The 18,914-nt window shown below is 39.6% G+C and overlaps 1 protein-coding gene across 7 annotated transcripts in view; it reads left to right on the top strand.

Moving 5' to 3' along the window:
• ADCYAP1R1 (ADCYAP receptor type I) overlaps positions 1–18,914 on the top strand; it is a 130,592-nt gene that overhangs the window by 44,376 nt on the left and 67,302 nt on the right. For all 7 annotated transcript variants that reach the window (XM_062568749.1, XM_062568748.1, XM_062568747.1 and 4 more), the window contains one exon: positions 9,765–9,870. In XM_062568749.1, coding sequence (XP_062424733.1) covers positions 9,765–9,870 — 106 coding nt within the window. The remainder of the gene's footprint in view (positions 1–9,764; positions 9,871–18,914) is intronic.

The following is an 18,914-nucleotide window of genomic DNA, read 5'->3' as shown; positions in this document are numbered from 1 at the left end:
GGATTAAACACAAATGCACCCCTCCCAGCGCAAAGCATTATTTATCAATATACATTAGTTGAAGAGCCAGGTCCTTTACTTAAACAAGGTAAATACTACACAACAGGTAATGTGACTGCTTACTTTCAGTGATGTCTAGGACATCTTTAAACGTGTATCATTTTTAAGCTTACAAATGCTTAAGACAGAAATTTTGCGTGTGGCTAAATTACCTTGCATCACAAACATACTGACTACTGGCTGCTGCGTCGGTGCAGGGAACTGTGCTGGTGGAGCTAGTCATGCCCTTGGCAATGGTTTGCCTACCCAGAAGTTAGTAAGTCTCCGTCATGATATAATGGCACATCACCAGAGATTATGTTTTCTGAGAATTAAATTTAAACGTATCTGTCGAAGACCTCGTGGTGGTCAGGCATGATTAAATCCAGTGCTTGTTGAGATACTAATACTTCAAATGGCCAATGAAAATCTGAGATGTTGAAGGCAGAAAAGCAACATATAAATAACAGCTTCCAACAAGAAAAGTAGGTATGAGATTCACCTCATAAAGTTTGCAGCAGCTGTAGTACAAAGCCTACAACTGCACAAGTCACCCTGGGATCTCATTTTAGTCACTAGCAAGAAACAAGCACTGTTGTTGCAAGTCTGTTTCCATACCAAGTTTTTCATCCAGGTAACTTTTAGGCCGGAAATATTCATCAGTGTCGAATGCCCAAACCATTCACTGGCTGTGATCTTCTGATGCTTCTCATTAGCATAGCAATGAAGCAGTTGTAAATATGGAGATAAGGTAGTGATCATTTAGGCAATCATGGCAGTAGTATTCTTGTTATATTATGTCATCTGATTCATCTCTGTAATTGCATTCCCTGTGATATAAATCCAGACTGAGGGCTTGTAGTGGTTGATAACTTTATACCGGCAAAATTTGGAATTTTCTGTCATGTAAAAAACTTGGTTTCAATATTTTTTTCATCCTGATCCAACAGGGATATATTCATATATCTAAATATATTTTTTTCAAGGAGCAAATTTCATTACCCTTGAAAACTTTAATTCTAATACAGCATAGTATTTCATTACTGACGCTTGTAAACAGAGTAAAAACTTTCATTATTCCTGAGTGACACCTCTGCCCCTCAACTGATCAGTGCAACATTCTGGATTGCTAGTAACTATCTTTGAACCTCATCAATGCTAAATGGGTGTGAAAGTAGCAGCAGCATAGGAAAGCATAATTATATCATATTCTTCACAGTCATAACTTGGGACTGCAAAGGAACAAGGCAGCTCATGTCCCACAACTCGGCAAGCAGTCTTCTGCAGCCGCTACTGTGCATTCCTTCATGGAAGTGCTTACAGCCCAAGAGCAACCAAAACCCCATCTTCATGTTTCTTCCTTATTTGTCCGCAAAAGCCTCTTAAGCTGACTCTTCTCTTTCCCTGAGAAATGGTAAAGTGTTGCTAGTGATGTTGCTTTTCCTGCGTATGGTCCTGCTGTTCATCATTAGGAGGTTTTCCTATACTGTTTCTCTTCCTTCCTAATACCCTCTGCTCAGCTCCATGCTGGCTCATTTCACTGTATTGGTGCTCTGACACACCATTCACTCTGCTCTTTCATTTCCTTCTTGAATAGGTACTTTACTCCCCCCCTTGAGTGCGGTGGAACAGCAGAGAAACCCTCCAGAGAAAGGAACGCAGAAGGGCTTACCAAGAAAGCTAGTCTAGGTGCAAGCTTTTGTGTAAAGGTTTGATTCCCTGTGGGATTTGAGTTTTTTCTTTGTTCTTTTATTCACCCCCGACACACACACTTTGGCACAACATCTGAATCAGCATCTCTTAGTGATGAAAGAAGGAGTGAATTTGAGAATGAGCTCGAGTACTTCACATTACCACTGTTGTAATGAGCTTTTTGCCTCTGTTCTTCAGTGTTCTCCCCGCTCTCAAAGCCCCTTTGGGGAATATTAGTGAGAGCTACAGCAAGATGCACTTGTTGGAACTGTTTGTAGGGAGCAGTAAAAGGAAGGAATGTGCGTGATAGTCGAGGGCAAATAGTTTTAATTTAATTAGTGGATTAATTAAAGCTTTCTCCTTTGGGTAGGGTATAAGTGCACATGTGGAGAAGGTTTCTGCAGCCTCCTGTAGCTGTTCATCATGCATCTCTTTTCCAAGTGTGACTCAGATGAGCCTTCTATTGAACTTGCTGGGAGCCTGTACAAAACAAATTTCCTGTCTAAGATCTTTTCTCCTCGGGCTTTTGTTTAAATGTAATGAAGTATAAATGGGCAAATAATAATGAGTAATAACAATAACTTGCCTTTCAAATGAATGTGACATCTGGCAGCATGACAAGTGAAGAACTCCTAAAAGCCTCTCTGTTTCCCAATGTCCCCACAGTGAAAGAAGCCTTACACTAGCAGAGATTCCCTCTGCCTTAGCCAAGTGAAACTCATCAAGAGTTCCTCACTGTGATAATCCCTTCAGCTACTTGGTTGCCTTGATTCTGGGACACGTTACGGAATAGGAAGCTGTGTAGATCCTGAGGAAGTCAGAGGAAGGCCAGTAATGTCCTGGGCTGTATTAACAAGACAATAGCTAGTATATCAGCGTAAGGGATTATTCCCCTCTACTCAGCACTTACTAGACTACATCTTTTACATCCAGGCTTAGATCTCTCACTACAAAAAAGATGATAATCAGCTGAAACAAGTTCGGTGGAAAGCCACTAAGACAGCTTATGAGGACAGGCTAAGGAAACTGGGCTTGTTTAGCTTGAAGAGGGAAAGGCTTTTGGAGGGACCTAACAGCAGCATTCCAAAAGATACGAGAAGGTCATCAAGAAGATGGAGCCAGGCTCTTCAAAGTACATTGCAGGAGGATAAGAGACTATGGATATAGGCTGAAATAAGAGAGGATCAGACTGGATATAAGAAGAAACTCTTTTCCCATGGGGACAGTTAAACACTGAAGCAAGCTACCCAGAGCAATTGGACAGTCTTCATCCTTGGAGGCTTTCAGTGCCCTGAGCAATCCATTCTGACCCCATTGCTGACCCTGCTTTGAGCAGTAGGTTGGAGTAGAGACCCCCTGAGGTCCCTTCCAACCTGAATTATCCTGTGATTATATGATTCTGTCTAGAAAGTAAATGTCATATAGGTAGCTAGACAGTAGTTTGGGATTATCGTGAACTTGTGCTCACCAGATGAAGGCAGAGGTGTATGAGAGCCTGGAGCTCTAAACACAAAATCGGGACAACAAAGAAAAAAGTTAGCATAACTTTAGTATATTTTTTATGCCCTCCTGGTTTTGGATTGCTCTGTCACCAAATGCAGCCGTCAAAGGCTATTTTTAATAGGAAATATTTCTGTTTTACCAGTACTGTCTGAAGAGTGATGTAAAAGGTATGCTTCTCCCAAGAATCCTCTGAAGGGAACAGGAGAAGGAACAAGCCCTTCTGTCTGTTGCTATTCTCTCAGAAAGGGAATCTCTAAGTATGTGGCAGGACGTTGGCCAGAATCCTTCTAATGGACCAGCTGGAAGCAAAAAAAACTCCTCATTCAGAGTTCAGCTAGGAGCCTTTAGGCTCCAAAAGAGACCAGCCTTCCTGCCAGGATGAGGGACTGATTTAGCACAGCAAATCTGGGAGCTGGACAAACAATAATATTGTTACCTAACTGGTTACTCTATTGTAATGATCCCCAGGTCAGGCGAGCAGTGTGTCCTAGAAGGGTCAGAGATTAAAGAGGTCATCTCTTTCTATTCCACATTTGCAGATGTCCATCTGACTCTGAACACTTTATCCCAGATTTCTTTAAATGTTCTCATTTCTCAGCAGGACACAATGCATTAACAAACATTAAGCCAACCCTCCAACTTTCACTCCAGTCATTTCCATGTATTGATCCATCTGAACTCTTCTGCTGAATTCTTCTGCTGAATCTGCATAAAACACGGCTATGTGGGGCTGAAGCAGTGTAACCACAGAACCCAGAGAAAGAAAACTCATTATTTATTTCCCCTGCCAAATACAAATTTCACTAATTTACGTATACTTTATTTTCATGCAACTCCCATTAAATGTGTTTATGCTTGTTAAGACAGACTCTTAAGGAGGTTTGGATAAAGTTTGTATCTATATGGGATTGCTCTGCGGCTGATGGCTCTACCTAGAATATGAGCCATGTTCTAGTACTGCTCTGCCATGGCCTGTACCAAAACTCGGAGAATGTCTTGGGAACAATTTGTGGTGGTCTGCACAAGGCTTGTACCTCTGATAGCCTGCAGTTAGCTCGTTCCACTCATGTTTGCTCAAGAAGAGGTGAGAATCTTCCTATGAAGGGTTCAGTCAGATTTATAAAGGGCTAGACCCTGATTAAATCCCATTGTTATTGATTACTTTTGAAAATCAATGGGAATTACAATGTTGGCAGGTGACTGTCAGCTTTCCAAGCCTGGGCTGACCTCCAAGGAATGAGGGAGGAAGATATCAAGCATGTGTTATTGGGAACTGAACTTTTAGAAGTTGAATCTTTGGAGAAGAAAGTCTGAGGAACAACAGGAGAAATTAATTTTACATAATATAGTTGCAAGCAGAATTGGCTATTGAACTTTGAAAATTTACCTCAAGTACATTGGGTCTAACAGGATTTCTAAAAACTTTTCCAGTGAGTGGTTCTTCCCCTCCAGTAAAAGGCTTCACGAGACATCATTTGGGATTGCCTGCTGTTAGAGACAGGAAAAAGGAACATGTTGGTTTAACTCAAGATGTCAGCTCCTGCAGAAGTCAGAAACTGTATGGAGAATGCCTCATCATGCCCAGAGAGAGGTTTTACTGCTGGCTGAAAAGCCGGTTAAGGCAAATTCAGAAATGGCTCATGTCCCATGTTGTACAACACATCTTTTGTCCTGATCTGCCACTTCAGAAGGTATCCATCAAGTGAAGGGAATTGCTGATTGTGCTGCAGCTATTTTCTAATCAGCTGTGAGACATGCATCTCTCAGGGAGCCATTCAGTATTAGACCGTAACCATATCTTAAATTTATGTAAGCCAGCTTGAAAAGCATCAGTGCCCTATTTTGGCAGCTCGCTCTATCTTTTTGTGTTGAATTTGCTTAAAGCATAATGTCAAAACTATACTACAGACTGTACAATTGTGCCTTGGCTTGAATACGTTTCTAATCGCTTTACCCTTTCATTTAATCTGAAGTGCTTTGAAATTACAGTAGTTTGGGTGCCATTTAGACAGGCATACAAAAACGCAATCAAATAACAGCGTAAGACCTTCCTGGAGACAACAACTTATGTAATGGCAAGCCAGGGCTGTGTGGCCCAGTAATGATGTAAATCGATTCTGAAAAAATCCAGGTAATCAGAGCTCCTTCCCAAGCACCTATATTTTTAACATGATGATTTGCAAGCCTTGGCCCTGATTTGACCTGTTGAATCACTGTTGGTAGGAATAGGGATAAAATCCAGTAATATTGTTCCCATTGCAAAGTAGGCTTTCTGTAATCCCCACATAGTGGGTATGTGTATATATATATATATATTTTTTTTTTTTTTTTGTGCTACCTTTTTAAAACTGATAGTCATAATGGAATTAGTAACAAGTGTAGTTCAGTACAAAGTGGGTGATCTGATAGATCTAGTGGATTAAACTCTTCTCTCACATTACTTTAGGGACAACACTTAGAGACACATCAGAGACAACAGATGAATCAAAATCTGTTTAACTTTGTATCTTATATCAATGCAGAAGATGGTCCATGAAGGATTTAGTAAAGGGTTTTTGTTTGATTTTCCCCTGTCTGTATTTCTTTGTGCTTTTCTTTATTAACATGGTGCCTGAACAGACACATCCTGAATGGAATGGAAATATTCATTTTGCAGAACTCTGAATAAGGCCATTTCAGGTAGAACATGGAAACATGAAAGATGAAAGAATAACTAATGTTATTGAAATGCTATATTTGATCAGGTCTTTGTAGAAATGAAAATGCCAAAGGATTGCACTATTTGCTATCACATCTGGGCTCTTTCTTCTAAACAAAATAGTCTGATCCTGGAGTTTCTCAAGAGTATTGGTAACTTTTCTCATTTCTGCAGTTTCACTGAGTTAACTCATGGAGTCAAATATGTTTATAATCGATTCTGAATTTTCTTAGAGAGAGTAAAATGAAAAGAACAATATATATTTTTAATGACTATATGTAGTCAAAAAGGCTTAGGTTTCCTGTCTGGGTTTTGGGGGATTTGCATTTTTTTACTGTTGGCCTACAGGATGACCCAAATTTGTTTGGCTAACACCGAGACTTGTTTCAGTTCACAGCTTTGATGTGTCAAAGAATCTTTCAAATCCTTCCAGCCACCCAACCATCTCTTCCTATGCTCAAGTCTCTGCGACTGTGACACAGGGGTAACGTTCTCATTTATAAAGAATACCCTGTTTTTACCCTGAAGGGATCTGTGTCCACTTAATGTGACTGAAGAAATGACTCAAGTGCTGAAATTTAGGTGCCTTTTGCCACTGCAGATATCATGCAGTGTCCAGGACATCCTGACAGGGGAATGTGCTCCCCATCTAATTTCTTCCCTGGAAGATCTGTAGCTCTGAGCAACATCTTGCTTGAACTAGTGACTCTTAAATTTGTTAATCTAATTTACATGTCTAGCCAGGTCAGGTCTGGAAGCAGCACAGGTGCATTAACCCTGCTCTGCTCGGGTTTATGGACTAGCAATGGCTTTCTTAATGGAACAGTTCACAGTAAAGCAGCACCTTGAGACTATGCGTGAGAGAGTATACTTAGGTTGTAAACCTACTATTGCTGTAATGCCAAGGGAACCACAAAAAGTTAGCTGCTATAAGCTATGCACAGCACGTCAGTTTATTTCTAAAATAGCCACCTTAATAAAAATAAATGAAGAAAAAGAAAAGCTGTCAATCCGTTGTGCATTTAGAATGCCTTTACTAGCTGCTTTTCTCTTTTCTTATACTCTCACAGCTGAAAAAAAAACGTTGATTGCATTTATCATTTTAAATCATTCATCTGAATATGTTTGTCAGAATTTTATTCTTCAGTGTTTTTAAGTGCAGGGCTCCTGTGCCTTAGGACTGACTCTCTTTTTATTGATTTTGTGTTATCTATATAAATGTTAGCTTTTCAAAATTGTTGTGAGTCAAGCTCCTTCACTCCTTTGGGAGTAATAATAACCAAAAATATGTGAATTTCATGCAATTTTCACCTAATTTCTTGATTTTTCTGGTATATGTCAAAGTATTCTTTAACTGCACGTATCACTGATATCTTCTGGAAAACTGAAACCAGACTCTACTGAATTCAGTTTCTACTGAATTCAGGAAATTGCAAATGTCTTTGAGGCAAAAGAAACAAAATCAAGAGGCCATGAAAGCTCATGCTTACACTTGCATTGGAGCTGTGCTCAGTTAAAGGCACAAGCTCTGTGCTTAGTCCCTAGCAAGTGGAGAAATATTTGAAACATGGATCCTTTTAGGAAAGCATGGCAACTTTAATACAGCTCTGCATTCAACAGAGAACTCCTTTTTTCTCTAAACAATCCAAACCTGGCTGTGGTTTTCTCAGATAAGATGTTGAAGAAGGCAGGTAGCTCCTAGTCATTTCTCCATTGCTGAGGCTACTGTTTCCTGTCTGTCCTTGCCTCATATCCTCATGAAATCTGAGCTTGGACTCTTTTCATGGTCAGGCAAGTCCTGGGTGTGAAATATCCTTGGGAAAGGGGAACATCCTTTGATGGACTTTATATCCATAAAAGTCCTATAAGCATCTAACACCCACAATAACAAGTTTCAAAAAGTGTCACAAGTAAATAATAAGCATAATATTTTATCTTGTTTATTTTTAACCTGCCTACTTAGACGTGGCAAATATAAAAGGACAACTCTCGTAATCTACACATGCTGGAAAAAAAATAGAAACTGCTATGTTCGTAAGCAGACAGTGCCCAGAGACCACCTCTTTTCAGCCTGGACAACTGTGAAGAGTAAGCCAGTATTTGCAGCAGAAACCTTATTTATTTGCTATTTCTCTCTCTCTCTCCTTTTTTTTTTTTTTTTTTTTTTTTTTTTTTTTTTTAAGAGATTGTCAGAATTTGAATGTTGGCCAACACAATTTTCCCAGTCTTCTGTGAGATTTAGGGGATGATGTAGTAAAAGCCTTTATGTTCTTAGGAGATCCCAGAGATTTGTGACAACATATATTTTCCAAGCCCTTGAGAGCCCTTTGTGCAGAACATGCTTTGTTTTGAAGAAAAATAAACCTAATATGGTTATGCCTGATGTATCCCACCGAGAAAATGACTGAAACTTATTCCTGGGAAGAGCAGCATTTGAAAATGGCTCTGGATCTTTGAGATGAAACTGTGGAACATTATTGGTTCCTGTAGATGGAGAGTGAAGTTTTCCTGGACCTGCTCATTCAGAATTCATCTCTCTGTCTTTGAAATACAATTAGAGACGGCAGCTCATAGCTGTCATAATGTCAAACATGTGCAAATGTCTCCATCCCTCCTGGCATGTACAACACAAGCATCACCAAAGCAGGATGATGTGTGCCTTGGGATCTGAGTCTCGTGGCAGGTCAGTGCATTAGCGACCCAAACTATTCCCCCAATCATCTGCTAGAGACTGTCGCTCTTCCTGGGAAGTAAAGTTGACCTATGTGGATGAAGCTCCCAAAATAACCTAACATATTAGTAGATTGAGTTAAGTTATTGCTTATTCTATTTGTTTGCTCACACTTAACAAGTGAGGCAAAGGAAAGGCCACTTGGCAGGTACTCTGCTGCCGCTGTAGTTCACCATCCTCAAGAGTGATGATCCTCAACAAGAGAGATCTTCACTCTTTACTGAGTATGGGAAATGTGCAACAGGGGAAGATCACTTGCGGTGAGTAAGGATGACCTATCCCACTTCAACAAGTGCATTGATTTTCTTGGTGTTTTCCACAGAGTAGGATTTGAATCTTTGCATTGTCACTTTAAATTGATCTAGTGAAATCTGAGACTGGATTTCCCTTAAACTTATATCCTCTAGACATTCACTGCAGCAGTAATAAAACCTTGTATTGATTTCTGGGAACAGGTCCCATTCTTATCTTGTTTCTTTGAGATTGCTTGCGTTCTGTTGGCCACAACATTCCTCTTACACACACATTTTTCTTTTAACTTTTCTTTTTCTTCACTTTTTTTCTTATAGTGGACCAGCTGAAAGCTGTAAAGATAAAAAAGAAAGAGATTTGGATCAAGTCATCTTAGTTTAATTGGCATTGCATTCTCTTTTGGCAAGAAAGCTTCCTTGTATTCACTGGGAGGAAAGCAGGAAGGAACCATTAAGGAGTGGACAGGGTAAAAGACTGAGAGAAAAAGCTTTGAATTTAGCCTTGAGTCCTGAGTGAGGTTAAAGTAATGCCTAAGATTCATTAGAAACTGGTGGAAGTTCAAACTGAGTCTCAATTTATTTCTGATTCCCCTTTGAATGATTTTCTTATTTAGAGATCTTTCCTTTCAGCTGTATACAAGGAAGAGCTATAATAAGAGAAAACAAACATACTAGAAATTACACTTTTACAGGTAGAGCAATATAAAAAACCTTATGAGCATTGTAATTCCACAGGATGTTTTACTGCTTTTTTTTTTTTTTCTTTTTTCTTTCTTTCTTTCAGGACCTCAAATATTTCCTCACAAACTCCCCAGCTATTTTAAATTTGCAATTGTTCTTTCTTCATCAGGTCACAGCAACACACTCCAACTGCATCATTAAAAAGGAGCAAGAGACTTGTCTGGAGAAGATACGAAGGGCAGCTGCCCTGAACCCTCTCAATGACTCTTCACCTGGTGAGTGTCAGTCTGGGTTAACATGTGCACATTGAACTGCTGTTTTCTAAACTTATTCTGTTATGCGAGCATGGTATTCAACTAATATTAATTCAAAAGCTTATTTTAAATGTAATATTGCAATTAACTTAGAGAGACATTATAAGGACAATGAATCCATCCATGGGCATGTACAAGAATTGGTGGTTATCTAAGGTCAGGAGTTGGCTTCCTTACACGAGGTACTACACTAAGGTGCATCGGTAAGACTAATCAAAAAAATGAAAATGTGCCTGGGAAGGTCTTGATAGGGTTTAAGCCTTCTTCTGGTCCAGCTGGCAGTAGATGTCAAGGACTGGACATAAGACCAAGTGCATCATTTTTCTGTTCTGTAATAGCAATTGCTCTATCCCTTTCACCATCTCAGCAATAATTTTTACCACTGTCTCACGTGATCTGAAGACCTTTGAAGGATTTAGCATTGTGGTGGCTGTAATCTTGATAAGGAATAGCTGTGCTATTGCTGAGATAAGAAACTGAGGCAGCAAGCAAAGTAAAAATTAATAGTTTAATATCCTGTCTCATTTTCCACTGACTGCATCAGGAGCTGCAGGTGGCCAAGAGAAGGGCAAAGAATGACAAAGAAATTAATTGGAAATCAAGGTCCATTTTCTGAATCTTGTCCAAACTGCTTGTACTATGACTTTAATTGGTAAAACTTCAGAGAACTGCAGAAAAAATGCAGTAGGTGTGTGATAGAAAAGGAGAGGCATCTGTCCCACTTTTTGGGCTGGAAAACATGTACTTCAGGCAGTTCATTTCAGCATCAGGGATGCTCCTGTGTGTTTGAGATCTGGGGGTTTTCTATTGCAAAAGTGCTTCCTGATTCTTTCTCTGCCCAAAAGTGCCATAAGCAAGGAGAGAAGGAGAAAAAAACAGTTTCTCCCCCATAGTTTCTCCTGTTATTGGAATGGAGTTCTATTCTCCATGGATGAATCTGACCCTTAAATTTGATTATCAAGCACTATTTGGAGAAGTTGGTTTCTGAAACTCTCAGAAGAGCTGGTAACTGCCCATAGGTTGATGGTCATATTTACGATGTGCTGATCCCTCTCAGTTTCCACTTGCTTCAGAAAAGCTACTTTTCACTTGTGAGAAGTGAAAATTGTCAATATTTTGGATTTTTTTGTTGTTCATCTGAAACAGTAAGACCTATTAAAGATGACAGGTACTGGAGAAATATGCTCTTAGTTTATTTCCTTTCCAAGAAAGTATAATGCAGGAAATAACTCCCCTGCTGGTCGGACACAGCTGGGAGAAGGAAGACCTGCCTTGTAGCCAGTAAGTAAACTCCTGTTTATACAAGAGCGAGAAGGAACATAACACTACCTCTTCCTCCTTTTGACTACCTCTCTGTGCAAAATTCCATAGGTAATTTCATATGTAAATTCACTGAGGATTTATTTCTCCTCAGAGGGGCTGTAGGACACAAAATGGGATGAAGTGTTAGGGAATATACAGAGGCTAAAGCACATGTGCAAGTAACTGTGACTTAAAAAATTCTTGCACATCAGCTTAACTACAGTAACTTCTGTAGCTAAGGCAACTACACTTTCTTTTGTTTCAGGTCACACCTGAAGTCAAATGTATGAAACTTGAGTCTAGGACAAGATCAGCCTTTGTGATTTGTTTTTCTACAATACTCCAAGGTATCCGTATGACACAAAAAGTAACAAAAGTAGTAGTAGGTTCTCTGGTCCTGTTTAGAGACCTGGTCTTCTGCACTGATATTTCTTCCAGCTGAAAGAACTGTACAGAAAACAATTGAAATTAAAAGTGGAGGGACAACTTATGGGTTCCCATCTTGTGCATTAACTCAGCTGTCCTCCCTTTGCTCTCTGCCCTTGCTGTGCTCAGCATCTGTGAACACAAACATCAACTAAATGGCTCCCTGGAGCTCCTCTGGGTGAGGTCCAACACAAGCACAATGTTGATGCTGCAGCTGTAACTACAGGTCTTGAAGAGCAAGGCTAGCACTGTACTATGGAAAGCAGACAGCCCGCTGAAGTGCTAGAGCTCCGATGTTTTCTCCTTCCCCCCGCGCCGGCTCTCATTTCTAGGTGTTACGTTCATTACTGTCACAGTAAAAAACTTCAGTTTTTTATTCCTCTGCTGCTGTGCAATGTCTCTAATGCCTCAGAAACAATGATTGCCTTGAGATTTTCTGTTTGTTTTATATGAGCTTCATCATGGCTCTTTCTCTTAAATGCTTTAACCCTCTTCAGGAGTATTTATAAGAAAAGAAATAAGGGGCATATGTTGACTCTGTGTCTCCATCCCCTCCCAACCATCGCCTGCAAAGACTAGATGGAAAAGAGAATTTGAAGAAAATGAAATCTCTGTAGGATCCAGAATCTGACCCTTTTGCTCTGGAGAGGGAACTAAAGTCACAAAAGGAAATGATGAAAGTTAAAGATAGAAGAGAAAGAAAGGAAGGGAATAATTACTTCAAGATCAGCTCTTAGCAAGACAGGGGGACCAGGTCATTTCTTGCAACAGTGTCTATTTTTTTCAGTTTTTGTTCCTATTCTAATGGAGATCTGCACTGATTTCCTGCTGGAATCTCTTCTTGCTGTCAGCTGTCTTCAATCTACAAATGTATCTACTACAACTGAGCAATTCAGCGTGTTCCTTCTGTAGGTCTAGATATCTAATAAGTGGAGTCTGGGGCATAATTCTTCTCACACTCAAAATAGAGTAGAGGAATTGTGCCCTAAAAGTGCTTATTTTCCCTCTGTGCATGTATGTGGAAGTGAGATACTACTACTACTCAACTATAGATATTTACATTGTCCATGTCTACCTTTTTTCAGATGTATCTGTTAGCTTTTGTCTGTATAATACTGACTACTAGACCTCTTCTATGCTAGAGGTCTAAATTACCTGAGAGAATCTGGACCATGATTCTTACCATAGGATATTTTTAAACGTAGCTGTCAAATTCTGGATGTAGTATATCATCCATCTGTTTAACTGCAGCAGAGCTACTTGCACTTGGGCGAGCAGTTTTTGAAGTCAGTAATTCCTTGAGCACTTTGAAAAGTGTTTTCTTCTTCCTATGATGATGGAGCACAGCTTCTTCATTTTAGATTTTTGAGTCCCTCATCAGCCCCCTGTTATTCCACAGCCTGTTAGTTATCTGTCCTTATTTCTCTTGGCAGCATTGGGAAGAATTTATTTCAGTATATGCCTGTGTACGCATGCTCGTGCCTTCCATGTTGATGCAGCTGTACATGGGAACAATAGGACTATGATCATTCTTCTCACACTCATTTTTTAAAAGCTATTTAATCACTAGGAGCTGGTAAGGCTCAGAGAATAAATATATCTCTATACCTAAATCTTCTCTGCTTGAATCCTATTTGATACTGATCTAGATGACTCTGGTCTGACTGAGTATGTCTGCCTTAGGTCAAAGATGCTTTTTTGTGCTGCTGGATTTGTCTACACAACATTGTCTTCTGCTAACTTAAACTATCAATGGTAGAAAACAGGTAAGAATTTCAAGCTAGAATTGAGGGACCACAGAAAACCAGAGTGAGGATTCGTGCTCATTTCAGACATCTTTTTCATAGAGGTATCCATCTGAACACAGAGGCAGTTTAAATGTAGGTCAGATGTGGAAGTTGACCTCATGGATGGCTGAAGCAATGGGTAAGAGTCCTACTGATAACAGTGCAGTCGTACTGGAATGAACAAAACATTCACAATTCAGGCCTTAACTAAGCTATAGGTGCTAGAAAATAGTAGGGAAAACAAAACAAAACAAAACAAAAAAATATGTTCTCCAGTACAGCAACAGGAGCTAAAAGAGATGCTGCAAACTTACTATAAATTCAGTCACAACAGAGAAGTAGAAAGTCTGGTAGTGGGATCAGCTTTGTAGTGGGATCAGCTTTTATTGGGGAAAGAAAGGGTTTTGTGTCACAGATAAATTGCTTTGGAATGATCTACAGAAAAGTTTCGTGACAGCCTCTGCTGAAGGCTGGGCAAACCTCTACTGGGTGAATCGCCGGCGAGCGACCTGTTTGCTCTTATCTCTCAGAAAAGTCTCGAACATCTCCAATTGTGATCATAAGCCCTTTTTTCTAATTCCTTTACAGCCAAGCTATACTTACAAGGTCATGGCCTGCCTGAGAAACGAAATAGTATAGTAATAATCATTTTGCAGGTGAAGGATTGATAGTAACAGGGATTAAAAGCATGTCCATGTTGTATTCTAGACAAAATACAGAGAAGTAAATATTAGTGCCAATTGAGCAGGAAGGGTCCACGGCAGCTCCAAAGTGAGATCATAGCTCTGGTCCTGGCAACAGAAGAGTTGGCTCCAGGGCAGTGCTGTGCTAGTGCAGATCTACAGGTTTTGCTTACAGATCTAGCTGGGTTGCCATTAGTCTGGAGATCTGTGGGCCACATTTCACCAGAGTCTTTGGCAATATCACGAATCCTAGGGTCAAGAAAATCCATCCTCAGTGTACTGCCTCTTTTGCTTCGGTACCAAATGCTACCCACATTATAGTACCAAACCATAGTAAATTGGTGGAGTGAGAGGGGCCAAAAGTGCATCACGTAGAAGAGAAATATTCACACAAGAAAAATATTCTGGTATGGATTTTCTGCAGCAGATATATTGTGAGTCCCAGCCCCCAATCCTACTAGTACTTCTTTTTATCCACTGTTTTGTCTCTAGGGATGTGATTTGTTTTACTTGATTTTAGCTACTAAAAAGTCAAGTATCTAGTCTAAAGTAAGACTAATTACCCGGTGAGGGGCTGTGGATCCTTGCTCAGGACTATTCCTCTCAAACTGGCATGAGTTTCTGACACGCGTGGGATAAATTGCTCTCTGGAATAGGCCTTTTCTCCCTACTGACTCTAGAGGAAGGCAGGAAAACAAATTGAAAAATGCATGGTATTTCTAAGATGTTTAAAACTTAGATGAGATGATCACCAACCTCAAGAGGGTCAGTTAAGATGACAGAGTAGGGATGCAAGAATTGCAGTAATGGAGCAAAAATTTCTGTTAGCTCTTTGGGCAGCAAAACCACATTCTGCCAACAGGATCAGCAGCGCTGTAGTAGTTTGAGTGAGGACTCCTCCCTTTGCAAGCCTTGCAAAGGTTCAGTCATCTTCTCAATATTTACCGGACTTTCACTGAGATAGGTAGAAAAGAAAACAAAAGATATTAGTTTTTAATACCTGTAGCTCTGACAACATTCAACTAAGCATGTGTATGAGCTAGACTATTCCCACTCCATAATATACTTAAAATAATTTCTACCTGTCTCTGTCAAAGATACTACTTTAGTAATTCCCAGAACTGCTGGGGAGTTCTTCTTCAATAACAGACGAATATGATTTAAAAGAAAATAAAAGGTGGAATGGATTTTGTCCACACAACTTGGTAAGATATTGGCTCATCTAATGTTAGTTTCTGGGAGTGGGACTGAATAAAAGTATTTTTATTCAAACAGTTTATTTACTGAAAAATGCAGCTTCAGGTCGAAAAATAATAATCATTAACAAATTTGGGGGAAAAAATGTATTGGCATTCCCCTATGGAACATTATTTCCCCTCGGAAGTGTTAGTAATTAAAATTAATCAGAGCTAAAAATAAATGTTGCAAATAAAAATAAAAAGCTAAAAATAAAACTTCCTGTCTGTTTGTCCAGCCCTCTATATTTCACATCAGACAAAAACACGGAAAAAAAATATTTACAAAATAGAATAGATTTTTTTTCCTTTTTTTTTTTTTTTTTTTTTGGTTTAGCCATTGAAATGAAATATCAATTATTTACACAGCTACACTTGTGAGTTCCTTGTTTCTATGGTGACAGTTAGTTCATTAAACCACACCACGTCTCTTTTTTTGTCCAGCGTTAAATAGAATCGAGAAGCCTTGTCTTACCTTCTGCTGCATGGCATACACGATGTGCTAAGAGAAGCTGATCTAGGGTAAATAGGGACAGCTTCTTTAGAAGCCATTGGCCATCCATAAATGAGGGTTTTCCCATTATACTTTTTTTTTTTCAAGACTATACCCATTTTTCAAATGCAAAGTGCAGTAGAATCACTCGGGGTGTTTTTTTTACCTGTGAGCTGGTTAAACAGGGAGACTGTCTGCGTTCATGTTGCCCTGAGCCATAACTGGGAGCGTAGCATTCTTGAAAAATATACTGGGTCACTGCAGTTAAAAAATGAATGACGAATTTTAGCAAAACTTATGCAATGAAATGAGTGATGGTCGTACCTGTGCTCCTGTGAGCTATCTGTACTCTGGTGGTCTGTAGACCACTTTAACACTGTGGCCACTTACAGTCATTTAGCTTTTTTTAAAGTCTATAATGCTGTGTAAGATTTTTTTTTTAATTATTAACATTTCATCGCTATAGCTGTGTGACCATATATCATTTTAGTATGATTTTAATCAGCTCTTTGCAGCCCTTTCCAAACTGCGTGCTTGCGCAGCATCCTGTAAGGCAGCTGCTGCATCTGCTCCAGAATTAGATTTATTTCAGTGCTGAATTAAAGTGTTCCTAATCATGCAAACTGTGTTTTCATGAAGGTCCTAAAAAACAGCATTTCTGTTTCTGTAAAATGAGCGAGTTGGTTGTCAGATAACTGGATATTCTTTTAAAAGGCAGCTCTGTGAAATACTCCTTTGCCCCCACCTCCCCATGCTATGTTCTGTGGCTCTCTGCTTGATTTTCTGACAAAAGCGAGTCTTTATTGCTCCTTTAGCCTGTTAGTCTCACTGAGATAAACACAGCAGTGAGAGAGTGAGTTCGATTTTGCTAGAATCGATGGCACAGTTGACTGGTGTCTAGGATCTTTATTTCTGCTGACGGAACATGCACTAAGACAACACTGATTGACTTTGAATTTCTCTGCACCGGCAGCGACTACGTTTCAGAGAAATCCTAAATGAACCCCAGACTTTGCTTGTAAACTGCGTTCTCGTATCCAATAAGTTCTTGAACCAAGGACTTTTCTTTTTATTTTCCTTTGTTCCATACTTACAGAGAAAATAACTTGGCTGATGACCAAGGCTTCTAACACACAGCAAACAGTAAAGACAATAAATTGGAGTCCAGGTGTTCTTTTAGAGAATTACCTTGGAGAGACTTGATCCAGATGCACACAGATAAACAGGGCCTTTTAAGCCCCGTAGGTTCCTTAGACTACGGAGACACTCCGGCAAAGGACCTGCAGAAGATCTGTGCCTATCTGGAGTGGCAACTGGAGAACAGTTAGGATCCCCTGTAGCATCTCAGATGGCACCAAACACCTATCTTCGTGCAAACGAATTAAATCTTTACAGTGGATGTTTTTAGCAGAGAAACTACAGGATTATTATACATGCACAAATATACCCCTCTGCAAGGTTATAAGCTAGTTTGGGTATATTAGTAGAATTATCCAAAGGACAGTACATCAATAATTTATGATCTCTGAGTGAGCTTATAAAAGCCTAGAAGGATGGAGAAGACACTAATGCATAAGCTAGGTGGTTCAAAGATAAAATATAAATGTTGATCCCGTACATAATAACTCAGGTGTGGGCTTCGGCTGCTAATGAATTCACAAAGTACTGGCACTGAATATAACAGACAGGCAGATTCTTGGCTGTGTTGAGGATACGTTTTATCACCCTGGTGCTATGAAGAATCTATGAGATACTTGCTGATGCCCATTCCATCTCACAGTGGTTCCCTTCATGTAATAACATGTCCTGTTGATGGTAAGGACATTCTGGATCTTTGCTTCTTCTTTGGACTCTGTGTTGGGAAGAAGCACAGAAGAGAATAGGGCTGTTGCAGCAGAGACCCAATGTGTGACACCAGTTTTCATCAGCTGATAAGACTATGGACTTGGGGACTGCACAAGACTGTTCAAAGCAGAGCATGTGTGGGGAATAGGGCTCCCACTGGCGACCTGCTCTAGGAAAGCATGGTCATTCACACAGTCATTTACTTACACATAGCAACTGCCCACCCTGTCAGCCATTTACTTCAGACAACAAGGAGAGTCATCAAGCATCATGCAGTGGCCTTCCACTTCCATCTTGCCTCTGCTCAATCCTTATTCTAGTCTGTCATTAGAGATAGATGTAATAGACTTAGCAATAGCACAGCCCAGGATGTGAGCTGGTTGGACCTCACTATGGGACTACTGTGAGCCTGCCATAAAGGTGGCATTGTTTGAACTTCCTTGGTTATTTTTCTGTAGCTTGATAAGATGATGAGAAATACATAAATAATAAAATATAAATAATATAAATAATATACCTAAATATATATAATATATATAATGTAAATTATATACATATATATAAACAGATATACATACACACACACACACACACATATATATATATTTCAAGGAGATAGGATGGAGTTTATCTCATGGAACTTTAGATTTCTATGGCAAAAGCATTTTTATCTGGGCTACTCTTCCCAGGCTGCCTTCACAGTCAATGGACAGCAGTTGTTTCTTGAGAGAATGAGTCATCAGAGCTGTTTTGGATGTCTGCTTTCAGATGAGAAATGTTATTCCCTAGGATTGCCTATTTCTATTTATTGCTACAGAATTTCTGAGGACTACTCAAATATAAATGTTGGCAATTGCTCAGATGAATCTCACTCTGGCAAACACATTTGTCGGTTGCTGCTTGCTTTGTTATTGGGAATGGTAGAGGTAACCACTAGACCACTAGTGGGAGATCACTAAATGTGATGGGGAAAAGAAACCGTTACCATCAACCTCAGTGACTTTATTCCAAGTCAGACTTCAAATGGAAGATTTTCTGCACATTGTTAAGAACCACTTCCTTTTTATCAGTGGAGGACTTCTGGAGGAACTTCCTGACGTGCTAGTTTGGCATATTTGGAATCATTCCTCTCCTTACTAATGTATACTGTAAGATTACCTGGGAGGTTGTAGTCATGGATAAGATTTTGTTAGACCGAAGGCCCAAGAGATCGTTCGTAGCCAAGGTCATAGTT

Source organism: Rhea pennata, chromosome 2 (assembly GCF_028389875.1).
Source record: "Rhea pennata isolate bPtePen1 chromosome 2, bPtePen1.pri, whole genome shotgun sequence".
NCBI classification, from domain to species: Eukaryota; Metazoa; Chordata; class Aves; order Rheiformes; family Rheidae; genus Rhea; species Rhea pennata.
The sequence above is the reverse complement of the archived record's forward strand: the minus strand, read 5'-3'. Positions and strand labels throughout refer to the sequence as shown.